A 19,522-nucleotide genomic window follows, 5' to 3' on the forward strand; every position below is an offset into this window, starting at 1 on the left:
CTGGGCCCGCTCCGAGGTCCCTCGATTTCGGCGGCTCGACTGCTGCGGCGGTCGAAAGTGGGGAGCTTGGAGAGAGAGGGGCCCTAGCTGAGCGCCATCTCTGGGCGCTTGGCGGAGGCTTAAATCTAACGCAGTGCCGCGCTTGGCCGCTAGTCAGAGTTCGGTGTCATAGCGCGCCTTGGCGCGCTTTTCAAATGCGCTGAAAGAAACTTAGAAGATTTACATGAAAGTTTGTGGAAAAATCAGGCGCGGGATGTAACACCTCCCCCCTTAGATGAAAATGTTGGACGATGTTCCAACATTTTCCATGTATAATCTAAAGTAATGTAAATTATTTCGCACGCTCTTATATTCTATGTATAATATGCTTAGAACTATTTTGTGTGCACTACACGTTTTCGTTCAAAAGTTTTCGAAGTTCTCGGTAGTCACGCACTTCACTTATTGGGGGCTCTATGGGGGTTGGTCGAATGTCTTCGGTTATTGGGAGGGCTTTAGGGGGCTGATTTTCTGGCGTCGAAAGGGGTTTGGAGGATCGCTGATTCTCGTCGTCCATTCGTCGTCTTGGTGATCCTGTGTACAGGAGCAGGTTCGTCATTGAAGTCCATACCGCTCCCAGTAGATGCAGGCTCCATCCGTATATCGAATGCAATGCGTATCCGTGGATGATGGTGTCCACGATTAGCTTTATTAATCGGATTATTATGAAAATTCCGATCACACCTGCGCTGGCCGATCCGAATGTGATAAATCCTGTCCACAATTTTTGCCCTGCGTTCTCCGCGATCTGGTCCAAGGATTTTTCGTCTAGCAGGTTTAGCATGGATATACTTCCTGCTGGTATTTCTCGTCCCATGGCCCCTCTTGCTATTGTATTCAGCATCGAAGGTTTTTCCATAGGGAACATTATGTGGTCGCGGAGTCTGTCTAGATCTTCGCTGGTATAGATGCCGCTGGTGGCGAGAGAGGAGGGGCTCACGTATTTCCAGGTGGGTTTCGTGAGCGGTTGGATGATCGAAGGTGCCGCCGCCTCTTGTGGTCGTGGCATCAGGCGGTACCAGCTGCCGTGTATGTTGTACATAACTGGCAGGAATTCGTTGCAGTCCCTCGGCGTTCCTTTTTTGGTGAGTATCCTTGTCCTCGGTAGCATGAATAATGATTGATTTTTGTACGTTACCGGGATTTCGTTATAGCAGACGTCCGTTGGTCGTACTCGGCATTCTACAGCTAGACATTTGACCAGGTGTAGGGCTTCTCCCGCCATGACTGCGGTGTATCCAGGTGCCTTCATTATTCGATGCGCCATTTCGTCAGGGGCGAAACTGGCGAGCGAGAGCGCGTTTTGTAATATTTCTTTTTCGAGCGCGCATTTTTGTTCCATTATGTCGCGGTAGAGTCGCGTCAGTTGTGTTTTAATATGTTTTTCTACGTATATAAATTTAGAATTTACATACGAGAAAATGTCTAAGTTACTGACGGATATTCTTGTGCGGATTTTGAATGTTCTTCCCTTTTCTGTTTCTAGTACGAATAATTTTGGGTGTTCCGTCAGCATGAGTTTGTAGCCACACAGTGTCATCTCAGTGGTTTTGGTGAGGGCGAAGGTCGTTTCCTTCGTTGTCACTGTGTAAACGGTTGGCGTCTCGGTGTTTGTCTGTGCCGTGAGTTTATCGGCTGGGCCCTCGTATAGCACGTCGTATTGGTCGAAGTGGCAGCTGTCCCTTGGCGTGATAGTCCAGTAGGTCTCCGAGCCGTCGTGGTCCATGCATTCTCCCGTGAGTGCTTTGTAGTGCACCCCGGATGGTAGGATCAACTCGTTAGTGTTTCTATCGATGACCGCGTCGAAGTTCCGAAGAGTTACTTTTACGACGGCCTGGACGACAGCACTTTCCCATGTTCCATAGGCATCTCCGTATTGAGTTCCGGTGCAACTTCCGTCCATGCTGGTGGTGCCGGCGAGGGTGACGCTTCGCACGTCCGTGCTGTTCCTCTTGAATGACTGGAGGATGCTTCGTTGACCTGTTCCTATGTCGATGGTTCCCGTGTCTTGCAGCTTTTTGCAGATGGATTCGGTGAGTTCTATTGTGTATTGGCGGCGTCCTCCTCGGACTATCGAGACGTGCGAGTGCATTCCACAATAGTATATCGTGCGGTCGACTTCGACTTTGCACTGCATCACGTGTGTGTGGTCATGGGTTGACATTTGTAACAGCTGTACGTAGGTGGCTTCCCTCTTAGGTTCTATGTTGTCGACGGCGCATTTACCGATGTCTAGGAGCGATAATGACGTTATATTTAATCCTTGTCCCCCGCAGTCGTATCCGATTAGACAGTATGATGCGGCAGGTAACAACAGGATTAGGGCAATGGCATGCGCTAAGATTTCCATGGTGACGGTGGCGATGTTCATGGTGCTGCGTTTGATTGAGTTGTGGTCGGTCCTCCGTCCGACTTCCTTTGATATAGCGGCTCTGGAGTGGGGGAGGCCTCCGTAGTGGGGGCGCGATGCGGTGAGTGTTTGAGCTTGTCTGCGTGTACTACACGGGTCCTGGTAGCGCTTATTGCTAGTCTTACATTGTGGCTCTTGAGAACCTCTAATATTTTGTAGGGGCCTACGTACTGGTCCCCTAGCTTCCCTTTCGAGGGTTCTTTAAGGAGGTATACGTTATCGCCTGTCTTAAAATTACGCGTCCTAATTCTACGATCATAGTATCTTTTGGATTTTTCTTTGGCGCGCATTAGGTTTTCGCGTGCGATAGTTTGTGCGTCTTTGATGCTGTTGAAAAGTGTTGTAAGATATTCCGCGTAACTCTCGTTGGTCGTATCCGCAGTAACGGGATCGCTCGCAGGGGTCCGCGCGGTTTTACCGAACACGAGTTCATGCGGTGTGTACTGAGTGCCTTCGTGGACGCTAGTGTTGTAAGAGAGGGACGCTAACTTTAGGCACTTATCCCATTCGTTATTTTTATCCACGAACTGCTTCAGGTATTCCCACAAGACTTGGTGCGATCTTTCGACCGAGCCATTGGCTTGTGGTCTATACGCTGTGGTTCTGTAGTGCTTAATTCTAAACTTACGTGCTATGTTTCGCATAAGGCTATTTAAGAAATGCGATCCTTGGTCGGTTAGGATTGCTTTGGGAGCACCGAATGTGCATATAAACTCGTTGGTGAGCGCGTCGGCTACTTCTATGGCTCCGGCGTGTTGGAGCGGTATCGCGAGCGAGTACTTAGTTAGGAGGTCCTGTATAGTAAGTATATAACAGTTTTTTGACTGTGTCGTTGGTAATGGGCCCATGATATCCATGGAGATTTTGTCGAAGGCGGAGTCAGGGGTGTCCGTAAGCACCATGGGTTGCCGAGTTTTTGTTCTTACTAACTTTTTTAGTTGACAAGCACGGCAGTTTTTTATGAATGATTGGACGTCGGCTTTCATTCCCGACCAAAAATACTTTTTCTTTACTCGTCTATATGTTTTCGTGACGCCCTTGTGTCCGCCGACGGCAGAACAGTGATTTTCCGACAGGATCTGTTGCCTACTCTCTTCTGGGGGTATCGTAATTTCATTCTTACAAATAAAGATTCTAATACTAGTTTCGCTTAGGGTTCGGGTGAGTTGCATATACACCGTTTCCCAAGGTACATTGTCGACGTTACCTCTGGCGATAGAGATAGATTGTAGGCCAAGTTCGGTGACGACGTCTAGCAAGGAATGCATCGTTTCCTTCACGATTTCTTTTTCCGTGATTCCTGATACTCTATCTTTAATGATTAGTGATATAATGCGTCGCGAGCCATTCCGGTCGACTCGGGCTCTGCCTAGCGTCGCATTTTTAATTAGAGGGAGCGACTTAGTGTCTGCAAGCATGCGAGCCCCTTGGTCGATCGGAATGCCTTGTTGCGTGGTAAAAATAACTAAGTTGTCGCGTCGTGTCGTGAAGTTATCAGGTATCGTTATTACGTTAGGTCCCACTGGGTTTCGTATGATAGCGGGTTCATTTGGATTTTCAAACGGTCGTTCGTCGTCATCGGACTCTGTGCTACTTTCGGATTCCGCGTCGCTTTCGGCGTTAGCCTCGCTTTCGCTGTTCGCGTACTCTTCAGCTTCGTTTAGCTGGTTGCAGGGTAAGGTCGAGGGCGTTCCCTCCGCATTGATTGGCGTGCCGGTCTCTCTAGTGCCTGGTTTTGGCACTGCGGAAAATAAAGATTCATCTGAGTCGGATGATATAGGATCGTTTTCGAGGATTAGGATTTGTTGGGTTTTCGCGGCAGGTGTGGGGGTCGGATTTCGCGAGAGTGCGTCCGCGTTTACATTGGTTTTTTCCGCTTTGTACATTACCTCGTATTCGTATTCCGCTAGTTTTAAACGCCAGCGTACGAGTCGCGAAGTGGGGTCTTTTACCGAATGTAACCACACGAGCGGTTTGTGGTCCGTTACTAACACGAACTTCCGTCCATACAGATAGGGTCGGAAGTGATTGACACAGTACACGATGGCGAGGAGTTCCTTTTCTATCGTGGAATAATTTTGCTCTGCGTTGTTGAGTAAACGCGATGCGTACGCGATGGGTAGATCTTTTCCGACGACACCTTGGCTCAGGATTCCGCCTATGGCGTATCCCGAGGCGTCTGTCGTGAGCACGAATGCTTTGGTGAAGTCGGGATATTGTAGGATGGGTTGTGTGCAAAGGGAGTCACGGAGGGTTATGAATGATTGCTCTTGTTCTGGATTCCAATTAAATTCCTTGTCCTTTTTTAATAATTCCGTGAGGGGGTGCGCGAGTTTGGAAAAATTCGGGATGAAACGACGGTAGTATCCCGCGAGGCCTAGGAATTGTTTAATGTTTTTTGCATGTCTCGGCCTGGGGAATTCTTTAACCGCGCGGACTTTCTCGGGGTCCGGTTTCACTCCCTTATCGCTGATAATGTGCCCTAGATAGCCGACTTCTTTTCTTAGGAATTCGCACTTATCGGGCTGTAATCTTAGGTTAGCTCTCTTCAATCTTTCCGCTAATTTATCGAACTTGAGCTCGTATTCACGCAGGGAGCTCGCGTATAGTACGATATCATCGAGATACACGAAGAGCTCTATGCCTTGTAGTCCCGATAATACCTGATCCATCAGGCGTTGGAATGTCGCGGGCGCGTTTTTTAGACCGAAGGGCATACGGTTGAATTCGTAATGTCCGTGAGGGGTGGAGAACGCGGTCTTTTTCGCGTGTGCTTCGTGCATTGGTATTTGGTGGAATCCTGATGCAAGGTCAAACACACTAAAGTACTTCGCACTTCCCAGTTGGTCTAGTATTTCCGTAATGTTCAGGAGGGGATACGCGTCGCCTATGGTTTTTTCGTTTAGAGCGCGATAATCTATTACCATGCGCCATCTTTTGTTGCCCTTGGAATCGGGTTTCTTAGGGACGATCCATAAGGGGGAGTTATAGGGGGAATCTGAGGGTTTAATGACGTCGTTGTTTAGAAGTTCTCCGATTTGTTTATCTATTTCCTCTTTGTGGATCGGTGGGAAGCGGTATTGTTTAGTGTTAATTGGTTGTTCGTCGGTCGTGGGGATTTTACGAGATATAATAGTCGTGTGTTCTAATTTGTCCGCCGGTAATCTAAATAAATCATTATGTCTCTGTATAAGTCGTGACACGTGGCTGTGTTCCTCAGGGTTTAAGTGTTCTAGTCGGAGTGCGTCTCGGATGGCTTGTAGGCGTTCGTAGTTGTCTGGGGTCGATTCAGTGGAGATTGCCAGTGCTTGGCCGGTTGCTGCCTGTTTGGCTTCGGATTCAGTGGGTGGGTCGCTTAATGTGGTTTCTATTTCCAGCAGTTCTACTGTCGGTACGATCAGTTCCCTGTCGGTATCACCGGAGTTTATCGCGTGTAGGTATGCTCTGCCATTCCGGTTCTCAACCACTGCTTCCCCTAGGTAGATGTCCTTACCGACGCTAAGTCGCGGGACGTAGCCTACCGTGATATCTAGATTTGGTACTTTGATATAGAAGGTTGCGCGTGATCTAGCAGGTATCACGACGGTGTCGTGATCGGTGAAGGGTATTCGGATTCCTTGCCATGCGACGTATCTTTCCTGCAGGTGTATATTCGACGCGTCGCGGAGGAAATCGTTGCCTAGGATACCTTCTTGCGGTATCGGAAAATTGTCGTTTACTACGTGCAGCTCTAGAGGGTGACCCGAGTAGTAAACTTGAATGGACCCGAGCGTTTTGATCCTGCTGTTACGTACTATTCGATCGTTTATTCAACGATTCTGCAGGGCGCACCGTGCAGGGACGAACAATATTATATCTCTCTATTTTGTTTTTCAGGGCAACCTGCCACGCCGGCTATACCCTGGGACGCCGAGAGATTAGGATCTATAGGACGCTTCTTTTCGGAGGTATTTTAGGGTTGACAAATAAATATGTAGATTTTTATGTTATAAATTTCTATTTTTTCCTTTTATTTATTTTATCCTTCCTCGTTCTTCTACATTAGTTTGTAAGGTAATTTTAGCGAAATCAAATTATGTATGATATATGTCATCGACTGTATCTAAGAATTCTTCGCTGTTCAGATAATCCAGAAAATGATTAACCGCTTGGTCCACCAAGCCTTCTTCTGCTGGGGAGATATCCACGGGGTCAAACCCGAATTCTCCGGGTCTAACCGGGGAATAATCTGGGGTTGAATAATCTGAAAATGAGGCCGGGCTATCGGGGCGACGGGGAGACGTTTGGACCTGCCTGTCCCGTCTTATTTCGGCGTTGGCCTCCCAAGCTCGGAGTAATCCCCGTGGTATTCCAGCAGTAAGGTCATCCGGGTCGAGGACAATCGTGGAAGCTGTTGAGCTGACAGAGCAACTATCTGATGATTCCTGTTCTTCTTCCGGTTCTTCTCCAGCCGGTATCGCTTGGGGTTGTCTGCTGTTCTCGGGGTTTAGTTCGGAGGGCAAAGGGGCAAATGAAAGGTCGTGTGGGGTGTTTTCACGATCATTGACTGCCCGAATTATCTCGCTCGGAATTTCATCTCGGTCTATGTATAAATGGTAAGGAACAGTACGTCGGTCTCTCAACAGACGCTGTCGGAAATACTCGCGACGCCTTATACCCGCCCGATGGAAGGGGATCTCGCGACGGAGAACTGGATCGATGCGTAATGCGTTTACCATCTATTATTGAAATAATTTAAGTTTTAAAATTTGTTTTATCGAAAGAATAATTTGAAATTATTTCGCGGCATCTAATACTTACGATGGAAATTTTGAGGGGTCACCTGTCAAAAAAGAATGTACCGCGTAAATCTAAAGTTTCGTAACCGGTTTAGAGAAAGAGACAGGACAGATTCTGAAATCGCGACTCCTAATTTATTATAAGAGAAAATTATTAGTTAGTTACCTCACATGCAGTGACGTGGTAAGGAAGGGGGTGTAGGAATGTTTGAATATAAGATGGATACCGTACCTACTGGTTTAGTTTTATTATTATTAAATAATTCTTCTAATATATGATACTAAACCAGAGTTATCATACTATGTGTCAGTCGGTCCTTAAAGAGCGCGTCCCATGCTCTACGACGAGTTTCGATGTGCAAGACGTCACGTCACAGCGGCACAGAGTCCGTAAAGAAATTTCCTCTAAAGAAAATTCTTCGCGGAAACGGCAGAGGGGTAGAGTAGACTACCCAATGCACATCGATTGACAAGTCGAAAGCGACGATTCACTCTTGTGGATAAAACCAAAGACAGACTGAGCGTTTAACGTTCAAAGGCAATCAACGTACTCGTGTTATCGGAAGGAGAAGACGTTGGAATTGTATGAAGGTAAGTTGTTGACTAATATGTGTAATAAAATTCTTCAATATGTCATGCAAAAATAATAATAATATTCGGGTGATGGTTGCAGATCACGAGAGATGAAAAAGGAAAATATTGAATAATTAAAACGAGTACTTACCCAAAAGTACTGCGGTTGGAAGTGCTCGTCGAACCTCCGCTGTGGACTGTCGACCTCAGTGATGCCTTGGCAGGAGAGTCGAAGGAGCCGGTAGTAAATAAATGGCAGAAGACCGCGATGATGTTCAGATAAAACACTTTTATTGTTCAAGTATACTACTGTCTTACAGCTCTCGCGACTAAGTTTTTAAGTCGAATAATGTTTTGAGACTAAGTCTTTATTTCGATTTTAAATGGTTCGTGACTGCTACTGTTCTTGTTCTTCAGAGAGCTCCTGGTCAAATGCGCGGAAGACTGAGTTGCGTGTTACGTCCCGCAACGAAAAAATTTAAAATCTTATTTATAAAAATATAATCCCTACCTATTCTCTCATCCTATATAATCTTTGCGCGATACTATATATAATCACTATATATTTGCGCCATAATATTATATATAATCAATATATATATATATCAATTTAATAATAATCAGTTCTCATGTAGTCAAAATACTAGTAACCACCAGTACTAACCGAAAGCTGGACTTATACACATCGATCAATCAAGAAAAAGTAATAGGCTCTTTGAAACAGTCATTTATAATAATCGTAAAAGAATTTCGATATAAATATAATTATTATTTATGCAATTTTAATAAAGCTGCAAAAGCCCCACACAATCACCTTAAAATCGCTTATGAAATTTCATAAATCAATAGTAAAATACTATATATATATATATATATATATTTATATATATATTCGCCATAATCTCATATTAATACAATACATTGATTGATGTGGTATATAGCCAGAAAGATATTACAATGAATTAGCAGTACTGGTACTGGTCGTATATAATGATATTAATCTTAATAACTAACCTTACTAAGAAAAGAAATTTATTCGAAATTTTATTATCAAGAAAAACTCTTAGCAAATCATTTGCAACAAGACTTCGTATAAATTGGTATACGAACAAATCCGTCGGTAACTGGTCTTATAGCCTCTTGTGCGTTCCTTTACATTCTTCTGGTAAAATTGGCATGTGTTACGTCCCCAGTTCCTCAGGACTGGTCTGGAAGTCTTACTTTCCCAGTTGGGCGCAATTAATCTCTCAATTTGTTTTAGGGCAACCTGCTAGGCCGGCTATACCCTGGGACGCCGAGAGATTGAAGGTCTATTGTGCTTAGAGAGGATTCTAGGTGGAGAGTGAATAAACATTCATACTAAATTTTATAAGTTTATTTTATTTTGTTCAAAGTATATATATATATTTTTATTTTACAAATTTGAATATCCTTTTATTCCTCCCTCGGGTAACCGTACAATTCTGGTAGAAAGTAAGAATATTCGATGTTTATGGTTGAGATGGGTCTTTCTGGGGAAGCTAGGGAAATCTCTAAGGGCTCAAAGGGGTCTGGGTCTTCATATGCCACGGGGGAATAGCTAGGAGGACTATATAGGCTGTTTTCCTCGGGATAGTAGTTGTATAGGGGTACGGTGTCAAGATGTTGGAATGTCCCCGAGATGGAAGCAGTCGCTGGACTCTGACTCCAATCCACTGAAGGTCCGGGGATGGATGCCTGGTCGGAGTTTAGCGAGATGGTTGAACAGTTGCTTCTATCTTCGGTAATTCTTTCTACTAGATTGGAGGGAGAATATTGATTATGTGGGACTGGGATAATTTCGTGGCTTTCTTCCTCAATAGTGATTATGGGAATAGGTGACTGAGGTTCTAAGTCGATGATCTCGGGAACTGGTGCAATGATTTCATTCTCAAGAGTGATGATAGGGAAGAAGGTACGTCGCGTTTGCCTATTTCGTCTCACACGGCGTAGAATATTTCGACGGGTATTGAAGTTACCTTGTCTCACTCGGACCATCTGTCGTTTAATTAACCAATTATAAACCTGTCTATTTAATATTTAAGACTTTGGTGATTTTGAAGTCACTTACTTTTGCGTAAAGTTGAATTTAAGAATACCCGATACCTGTTAATAAAAAAAAAGAAAAAGGGAATTCCATATGAATGTTCAATTTATAATTGTTATCCCGAGTATAGTCAGATAGATGTCCCCAAAGTTGATAGAAGTATAGACCGGCAGAAATAGAAAGATTAGTATAAAAAATTTTATTGTTGGTAACGTTGACTCCCGAAAATTACCGACCGTCGGTAATGTAGATTTCTGTTTTACCGACCGATGGTAAGTTAGGTTTCTGTTTTACCGACCGATGGTTAGCGGCACTTTCTGTTTTACCGACCGATGGTAAGTTAGCTTTCTGTTTTACCGACCGATGGTTAGCGTCACTTTCTGTTTTACCGACCGATGGTAAGTTATCGACTGATGGTAAGTTATCGACCGATGGTAAGTTTTGATTGACGACTATTGGAAAAATTACCAACTGATGGTAAATTAGGATTATCGAGAATTTATTTGTTTGAAATGTTAATGTGTTATCTTGGTTTCAAAAAGATTCTTATTTTATTTTGATTCTCTGAAAATCGAAAGAGGATTCGAGGAAAAATCAGGAGTTTGGATACGCTGACAAGGTATCCACCTATCATACGGCTGGCTTAGTATTAACCTCGTAAGGTTAGGTTATAATTGCAAGTAGTGATAATGATTCAAAACTAAGCCAGTGTATTGTCTCTAAATCCTGGGATGTATCTCGTATTTTGAAGTTAAGGCTAAATTCAATCCAAGATCAAAAGGTCAACTTCTATCATTGGGATAAATCCCTCAAGATAATTGCCTATTAATCGAAAACTGTATTTTCGCCTACTCGGACGTCGATTGACAGGAGGCCGCTTATTTTTTCTATTGCCTCACCAGCTCTAGGTTGAGAAACAACCTCTATCATGGGAATAAATTCCTCAAGATAATTATTTTTCCACCGAGCCAGACTTGGGTTCGACCTGCCGCTGCAGTTTCGCACTCGCTCACTGTCTATCGCGTCGTCTTATCAAAGAGATAAGTCCCAGATAAATTTTCCAATTGGAAATGATATTTACTAAGTTGAATAATTGGATTAAGGGATACGGGTAATCAAAGGTAAGGTTCCCGAATTGTCGCGCACTGTTTCACTGAATTTAGTTGTTAGTAGAAATTAAAGGTTAGATTAATGACAAGTGGCCGGATATTTACCAGTGTCTGAAATGTCTTAGTGTGTGAAGGCTGCTTCCCTTCACTAGGCTGATGAGTGGATGCTGCTTCCTTCCGCTGGATACCGTCTACCTCAGTGACAGTTCGGGATGGAGGTTGCAGTCCAGGAGTTTGATTGAGAAACTCAATGTTCAATAGTCACTGAATTTATTAACTGAATACACGTACAAAATCTCAGAGATATAAGTATTAACACTGTAGTAGATCGTTGGGCAAAGTGCCAAGTTAACACTGTAAATATCGTTGGGCCAAATGCCAGTAGTTGTTAAGTGTTGAAAACGTTGGGCCAAATGCGAGGAGGACCGCTCTGCACGGGTTTATATAGTCGTCAGTCCCAGTTTTGCACACGGTCCCAATAGTAGGAGATGCGCTTCTCCGTGGAGGGAGTCGAGCAGTGATTGGTTCCCTCCTCTGCTTCTGGCTGCGCGCGCCTCGAAAGATGCGTCCGCCTCGAGGGATGTGCCGCGTTGTCAACGGGTGATTGGTTTTCTCTGACGTGATTGTTGCGCAATGATTTGGGATTGGCTCCCGCTGACGTGACGGATGCGCGCGCCTCGGAAGATGCGCGCGCCTCGGCGTGGGCGGCGCGGTCGCTCATTGGTTCCCTTCTCCGGGCTGGTTGCGCGCGCCGCTGGCACGAGCGTGGGGAAGATGCGCGCGCTGCTAGGCGTTGCCGCAGGAATTGGGCGTAGTTTGGGCGTAGTTTAATTTGTAGATGGTGGGACTCTTCAGAATTGGAGTGGGGGTGACGGAGCGGTCAGTATAGAATCGGCTATACTGGTTGCATTGTATTTTGACACATAAGTTTTATAATAATTATTAGACCATCAGAATTTCTTTGCAGTTTATATGCATATATTTTCTAATGTAGTTTTTTAAGCTCTAGCTGTAGAAATGTCAACGGAGTTTCTAGCATGCTCCGTTCGAAAGTTCATTTTTGTCTCTATGTATTATTATGGAAAATGCTTTTAAATATTGTTAATAAATTCTGACATCATAATTATTATAATTACAATTATTTTAACATAAGTATTTATGCGGTGGAATATAAGTATATAAAGACTATAAATTATTTCAATAAATGGTGCAACAATTTTTATTCTTTGCTTTTATTTTTAATATTTATATCTATTATGTTCTTGAATAAAAATTATTGCATGTACTTAATATTAATGTTTAACAATAAGTTAATTATTTCGTTATGTTGCGCAATGTTCTCTTGAACGGATTTTTTGTGGATTAATATATAAATGGAGGTTATTGCATACGCTTAATAACAATAAATTCATTTGTTACTTAATGATAATTAATTATTTCATCATGTTGCGTAATGTTGTGCAATAATATTCGAGCGGAATATTCCATAGTCTTAGTTTGGAATGTGATGATGACTCATAATATCGCATACGGAAAATTATATTTTAAAACTTCGTTTATAAAATTAGTAGTATTGGAGTTTTCATAATTATGTATACATGTGTCGGTCTGACTTTTTATGCTCCTTAAGGGAAAATTGTCATAAGATTTTTATTTATAGTATTTTTCGAGTTAATCTGGAATCAATGATTTTTGATATAATTTAGGCCCCGAAATAATTAGATATACATGTAGTCGGTGCCGAGACATGTTCAAAAATATATATATGTATATAAAGTCTTTTGGTTTTTGATTTGTAAAATTTCTTGTGTATCAGGATTACATATTAATGAAAGAGGTATTCTCTTATATGTCGGTAAAGTTAGTATCATCGCTACACCAGAGATGGCGCTGCCCTCTGTCGGTAATGTGGGTACGGACAGTATTCACTGTCGGTAAGGTAGGAAATGACTTTATCCTCAGTCGGTAACGTCGGTAACTGTGTTATCATGGGTCGGTAATTTTTCTGTCGGTAAATTTTGCTCGGTCGGTAAGGTAGAAAACTTCCTTATCAACCGTCGGTAATTTTTCTGTCGGTAAATTTTGCTCGGTCGGTAAGGTAGAAAACTTCCTTATCAACCGTCGGTAATTTTTCTGTCGGTAACTTTTGCTCTGTCGGTAAGGTAGAGAACTTCCTTATCGACCGTCGGTAATTTTTCTGTCGGTAACTTTTACTCTGTCGGTAAGGTAGAAAACTTCCTTATCGACCGTCGGTAATTTTTCTGTCGGTAACTTTTACTCTGTCGGTAAAGTAGGAATTTATTTTACCTTCCGTCGGTAATTTTTCTGTCGGTAACTTTTACTCTGTCGGTAAAGTAGGAATTTATTTTATCGACTGTCGGTAACTTTTGTGTGGGTGATTTTGCCTATTGCCGGTAAAGTAGGTAATTTTTATGCGGATGATACTATATGTGGGCAAATACTTAAAATTATTTCTATCATTCCTAAGTGAGGTTATGTTATGTATAGCTAGCTTCTTAACAAAGAAAGATTATTTTCGGAGATATTGACAATATTAGATCGCGCGGCGTAATGATATTGATGTACTATAAGTATTGGTGATATTACATTGCGCGGTGAGATTTTATAATAAGAAATATTGGTGACAATAGATGGCGTGATGGAATTTTAATTAACAATATTAATTTATATTAACAATAATATGTTACTCGGTGGGATTAAGATTTATATGTTCGTCGGTGGAATTACAGTTTAAATATTATAGAGGCAATTTTTGCGTGTTTAAATAAAAATAAAAATTTTGTTGCGGGACGTAACACCTCCCCCCTAATGAAGACAAAATCCGATAGTTTTCAGAGGATTTTGTTTGAGGGAGTTAGATATTCTCATCTATTGTGTTCAAGCGATTCTTTAGGTTAGTGTAAGGATTTTGAATATTCACCTCTTCGGTGTTTTCTGCGTTGCTAGCTTTTGATGTCCTTGGCGGTTTAACTGGTTGAGGTTGCTGTGTGATTATTTCTGGAGGTGCGTTTGCTTCCGCGGTGGGATTGATTGTGACATTAGTTCCGTCGTTGTCCGATTGGTGTCCGTTAGTTTCCTTTGATCTCCGGGAAGGGGGTTCCTTCGCCAGATGGAGCAGCAGATTTGCGAGGGAGCTCCATACGGCTCCTAATAGATGTAGGCTACAACCATACACTGTATGCAAGGCATAACCATGGATTATAGTATCGATTAATAATTTAATTATACGAATAATCATGAATATTCCAACGAGTCCAGCGGTCGCAGATCCGAAGTTAACGAATCCTCTCCAGATTCGAGAGGCGGTGCTCTCGACTATTTTGTTTAAAGAATCTTCATTAAGTAAATTATACACTGATATTCCGTCAGTATTGACGCTGTGGCCCGTTAGTCCTCGAGCTACAGTGTTCAATAATGCTGGTTTCTCGGCAGGAAACATAATGTGGTCTCTTAACTTTTTTAGATCGACTTCGGAGTAGATTCCACTCACGGCTAGTGGTCCGGGAGTGAGATACTTCCATGTTAAAGAGGCCATAGGCTTAAATTGTTCAGGCGATACTTGTCGGACTTGAATCGTAGGTGTAAGCTGTATCCAGGTATCCTCTATACGGTATAAGGTGGGTAGTTCCATGCTGCACTCTCGTTCATTTCCGAGTTCCGTGATAATTCTAGATTTAGGTGTTAAGAAGAAAGTATTATTTCTTATAGTAACAGGGAGTTCGGTATAGCATTTTTCAGTTCTTCTTGCCATTGCTTCCACAGGAATACATTTAACTATGTGGACGGCTTCTCCTGCAGTGACGGCCATGTATCCAGGGCCTTTCATCAGCCGGTAGGCGAATTCATCTGGTTGGAGAGCGGCGAAAGATAAAGCATTTGTTATTACTTGTCTTTCTAGTTCGCATTTTTGAGAAATGACGTTATTATATAGGGATGTCATTTGCTGTTTGACGTGTTTTTCGATGTATACGAATTTGGAATTCATATATGTAAAGATGTCTAAATTATTAACGGCGATGGTTCCTTGTTTCGCGAACGTATTTCCTGGCTTTACTTCTAGGATGAATAATTTCGGATGTTCCGTGCATAGCAGTGTGTATCCACACAGGGGAAGTTCCTTAGTCTTCATAAGAGCAAAGGTAATTTCTTGAGTTACTAGGCTGTATATTACTGGAGAATCGGAGTGAGAGCTGTCTTCGAAGATCTTGTTTGCTGGTCCTTCATAAAGGACATCGTATCGTTGAAAATTACATGTATCCGTAGGCACGGGTTTCCAGTAAGTATATCCATCGTCGGCGTCTAGACAAGAACCGGCAGCAAGATTGCATACCGTTCCTGATCTTAATTTAATTTTTCCAGTATTTATTTGCACTGGTACGTAGGCTGATTTCAAAGTAATTTTTACAGCGGCTTGGACAACTACATTGTCCCAGGTTCCATATGGATCGGAATATTGCGCTCCTTTACAATATCCGTCGACTTGCAATCGTCCCCTAAGGGTGACACTTCGGTACGTCGTTTGATTAACCTTGATCCCAAGGATTAAAACGTATTCGGCGAGTGTTATACTTCCGTCTTGAAACATACGCAAGCACTGGGAATGTCCGGTTTCATGGACATAGTCGGCTTTTCCGTTGTGAACGGCTGAGATGTGTGAGTGCATTCCGCAATGGAAAATAGTTCTTGAAATTTCAATCTTGCACTGGATAACTTCAGTATGACTGTAGTCAGATAGTTGTAACAGTTGAATATGGACACTAGATGTATTTGGCTTTCGAATTTTTAAGTCACATTCGCCAACGTCAAGAAGAGAGACTGTAGTGACGTTGAGGTTTTGTCCTCCGCAATCGAATCCAATTAAAGCGGATGCTTCACTTAGTAAGATTATTAGGATAAGGGACGTCATTATGTCTGAAATAATGATCCCTAACGTAAGATATATATATATATATATGTATTTTTGTATTATATGATTACATGAGTAATAACTAGTACTTATGATTACTGCTAGAGTATATGGAATATATATGTGTATTCATTTGCGGTGAGATTATTGTTTTAACATAATACACCGCTGCCACTAAAATTTTATTATTTTTCCTTAAGCGTTAGATTTCCCACTAAAGTTATTTAGTTTATATGTATATATGTATTTGCGGTGGGATATATATATATTATTTTTTTTATCGTGGTGAGATTATTTCTTTAAATTAGCTGCCACCAAAATATTTTATTTGTATTAATATATATATATATATATATATATATATATATTAATTTTTTATTATTATTATTCTATTATTTTTCCCGAGTCATACACGTATATACTCTAAATGGTTAATTATATTATTTTAAATATGTACGCTGCCACCAAAGTAATTAATATGTATTTGTTAAACAATTATATACGACTGATGCGTTTTTTCCACTAAATATGGTATATATGAGTGTATATAATAAAGACTTATTCAAATGGAGGTAAGCATTATGCATGCATTAATATTAATTTTAAGACTCTTATAGTGATTCTATGCGATTTACTAGATCGTCTCTAGTTTCTAAGTCAAGATTTGCTTCAGGAACGCTATATTCGATTCTCAGAGTTTGTGAATTTACGATTAGAGCTACTAATCGTTTACAATTTTCTTCCTCTCCAGATACGTGTTGGAGGAATTGGTAATATGCGCGTGTACAAGTTGAGCATTCTATAAGTGGTCTATTTTGATAGCATTTCCCTCCGCATATCCGACAGGCGATTTCTGGCACATTTCCAAAATGGAATGCATGTAGATATTGCGTTAAGACCTTATTATAAATTCGTGGCTTATAACATTGAGCGCAGATTATGTAAGGGTCTTCGGAACCCATGACATCGTGTGTCAGAGTTATGGTACATTTTATGTTTAAGCTATTGAACAAAGTATTGTCGAGCAGTGGGTGGACTGATGTCTTGGCCTTAATTGGTAGACACATCTTTGAATTCAGGAAATTTGACCCTGATTATGTGTTCTGCAATAGGCGAAGGCATTTATGTCATTTATGTTCCTCCCACGTTTTCTTTCAATTATGGCTCTTTCGAGATAAGTATAGACGCATTCAGAACAGTTAAAGATAGAGCGAGTAGTTTCAAGAGTAGTATTGCAGAATTCGCATGCAGCGAAGTTAAGATTGCCAGAGGTAATCCAATGGCAGACCGTTAAGGAGGCTTGGCCTCTGAGTCGGCTGAGTCTATGACAAGAACAGCACATGCGTATTACACGAGATTCTACAAGTCTTTTATAAAATATGATCTTTTTACATTTTGCCTCATGGATTTTAGGAAAATGAATTAAGAGGCCATGAATTAAATGATTACAAGTAGTGCTGCTTGGAGTTTCCATCGTGATGACAGAATTTTGGTTCTTGGATTTTAATTTTGTTCTCTATTTTCTTTGTCACTGTTTTCGCGTTCGCGTTCCTCCTGTATATAATTTAGAAAACACTGCTCAGTGCAGGTGGTAATAGGAGTTATACGGCATACTTTCGTCGTGCATATGCAACATTCGAATTCGCGAAAATCGTTCAAAGGGCAGAATTGAGATATACTGTGGTATTTGATTTGAACAAGACGATGGGTACAGATGTCGCGATCTTTGCACGTACGGCAAAAATATAAATTTTCTTTCTGGCAAAGATATCCGTTCCATTCCTCATGTACTACATGTGCCAACGTATCTGTGTTAATTTCGGATTGCATGTTCTTACGATTCGGGGGTTCTTTCTTCACTTATGGAAACGGTTGGAGGTTGTGTATCCCGAAATATTCTGGCTATATTTCTTATGCACGTGGGGCAAGTGGCTAAAGGCCTTATGATAGATATAGGCCTGTAGCAATGAGCACAGAGTGTCTGTATTGCATGGGGTGCAATGGATATTACGTGAGAATTTATGGGTAGGTAGAATCGTTGGGTAATAGGAGTATAGAGTAAACAGTAGCAAGGACAACAATAATGGTTATGGTTATGGATGTGGAGATACCCGTGTAATTTTATACATGCGGCATTAGGTATTTGTCGAGACATCACAAATAGTGGAAAGGAAATATATAGATAGTATTTCAGTAAGATCTCTGATGCAAATAGAACATTGATGTATAGGGCTCAGAGTGGTTAGGTTTCGTAAGCAGTTGGCGCAACGGAATTCCACGTGGAATGGTCCAATGAAGAAATAGTGAACAAAGAATTGAGGAAGCTGAGTAATTAGTAGAGATAATTGTATCTCGATATAGCAGGGCTCACAGAAGTATGTATTGAAGTATGGATCTCGGTATCCTTGAGTTATCGCGCAACAAAAGACACCGGACATTCTTTCGATATGTCCTATAGCGCAGGGGTTCTGTCGTAGACATTTACGACTATGGGGTATGTATAATCGGTATGAGTCGAAGTCTCTTCTAGTGTTTGTAGTAATTTAGTAGCTGTTGCGACACAGGGAATGCAATTAATTATATCTTGAGTTTCTATTACCACTATACCGCAAGTTATGCAGTATTCTTCTTTAACTAGATGACTATTTACGAAAAAATGTCTATGAATTTTCTGGTAATTTTCCCGGATTATCGCGGTGTGAGTTTGATCGTAACACCGGTCACAAAAATTAGTGTCATCCTCGAGGCAGATTGCCCCGTGGACATGAGTGCAGTGAGCGAATAGGAATGAATCCCTGATTCGATGTACCTGCTGGATATTTGGCTGCGGCCGAATCGGCTGTCGGTGCCAAAGCATCTGAAATAAAAAGAGAAATTATCATTAATGTTTCATCCGGGTTTAGAATGTGCGAGCTTCACTTTGTCAACGTGAACAATTCGAGTTTGATTTCCGATTTTGAGTTTGACGTTGCTGGGAGGTAATAATTCAAGTACCTCATGGGGACCCGTATATTGGTCGGCGAATTTTCCTTTACGCGGTTCTTTTAATAAATAAACTAACGTTCCTTGTTCAAGAGCTCGAGGGTTTATATTTCGATCATAATATCTCTTGCTTCTCTCTTTAGCTTGTACTAGATTTGAATGAGCTTGAGCTTGCAGATCTCTTATTTTATTAAAGAGGTTCGTGATATATTCATGGTAAGTAGGTTCGGTATTTTCTTCGATGATAGGATGTGCAGAGGGTAGTCGAGCTATTCGCCCGAAAACCAATTCGTAGGGTGAATATCTAGTTCCTTCGTGTACGCTAGTGTTGTATGAAAACATTGCGAGTTTAATATATTCGTCCCAATTTACCTCTCTATTTATTTGTATCTTTAGGTACTCCGTTAGTACATGATGTGAGCGTTCTAGTGATCCATTTGACTGAGGGTGATAAGCTGTGGTCTTAAGATGTTGTATTCCAAACTTCTTCGTTAGTTGTCTCATTAGAGCTGATAAAAAGTTAGTTCCCTGGTCCGTTAATATGGCACGAGGGGCTCCGTATATGCAAATAAATTCCTTGGTAAAAGCGTCAGCTATTGTTAAAGATGTGGCTTCTTGTAGAGGTGATGCCACGGAATA

The 19,522-nt window shown here is 41.7% G+C and overlaps 1 protein-coding gene across 1 annotated transcript; it reads right to left on the minus strand.

Moving 5' to 3' along the window:
* Positions 1-245: 245 nt before the first annotated feature.
* LOC145976234 (uncharacterized) lies at positions 246-1,381 on the minus strand. Its single transcript, XM_083107294.1, has one exon. The coding sequence runs from the start codon at positions 1,379-1,381 to the stop codon at positions 389-391; it is 993 nt and encodes a 330-aa protein (XP_082963420.1). The 3' UTR covers positions 246-388.
* Positions 1,382-19,522: the final 18,141 nt, after the last annotated feature.

Source organism: Camponotus vicinus, unplaced genomic scaffold (genome assembly GCF_025532165.1).
Source record: "Camponotus vicinus isolate PSW18456_S1 unplaced genomic scaffold, iyCamVici1.0 SCAF_8, whole genome shotgun sequence".
NCBI classification, from domain to species: Eukaryota; Metazoa; Arthropoda; class Insecta; order Hymenoptera; family Formicidae; genus Camponotus; species Camponotus vicinus.

Excerpts from the sequence above, each read along its gene's own strand:
- LOC145976234 (XM_083107294.1), bottom strand. The coding sequence starts at position 1,381 with ATGGAACAAAAATGCGCGCTCGAAAAAGAAATATTACAAAACGCGCTC.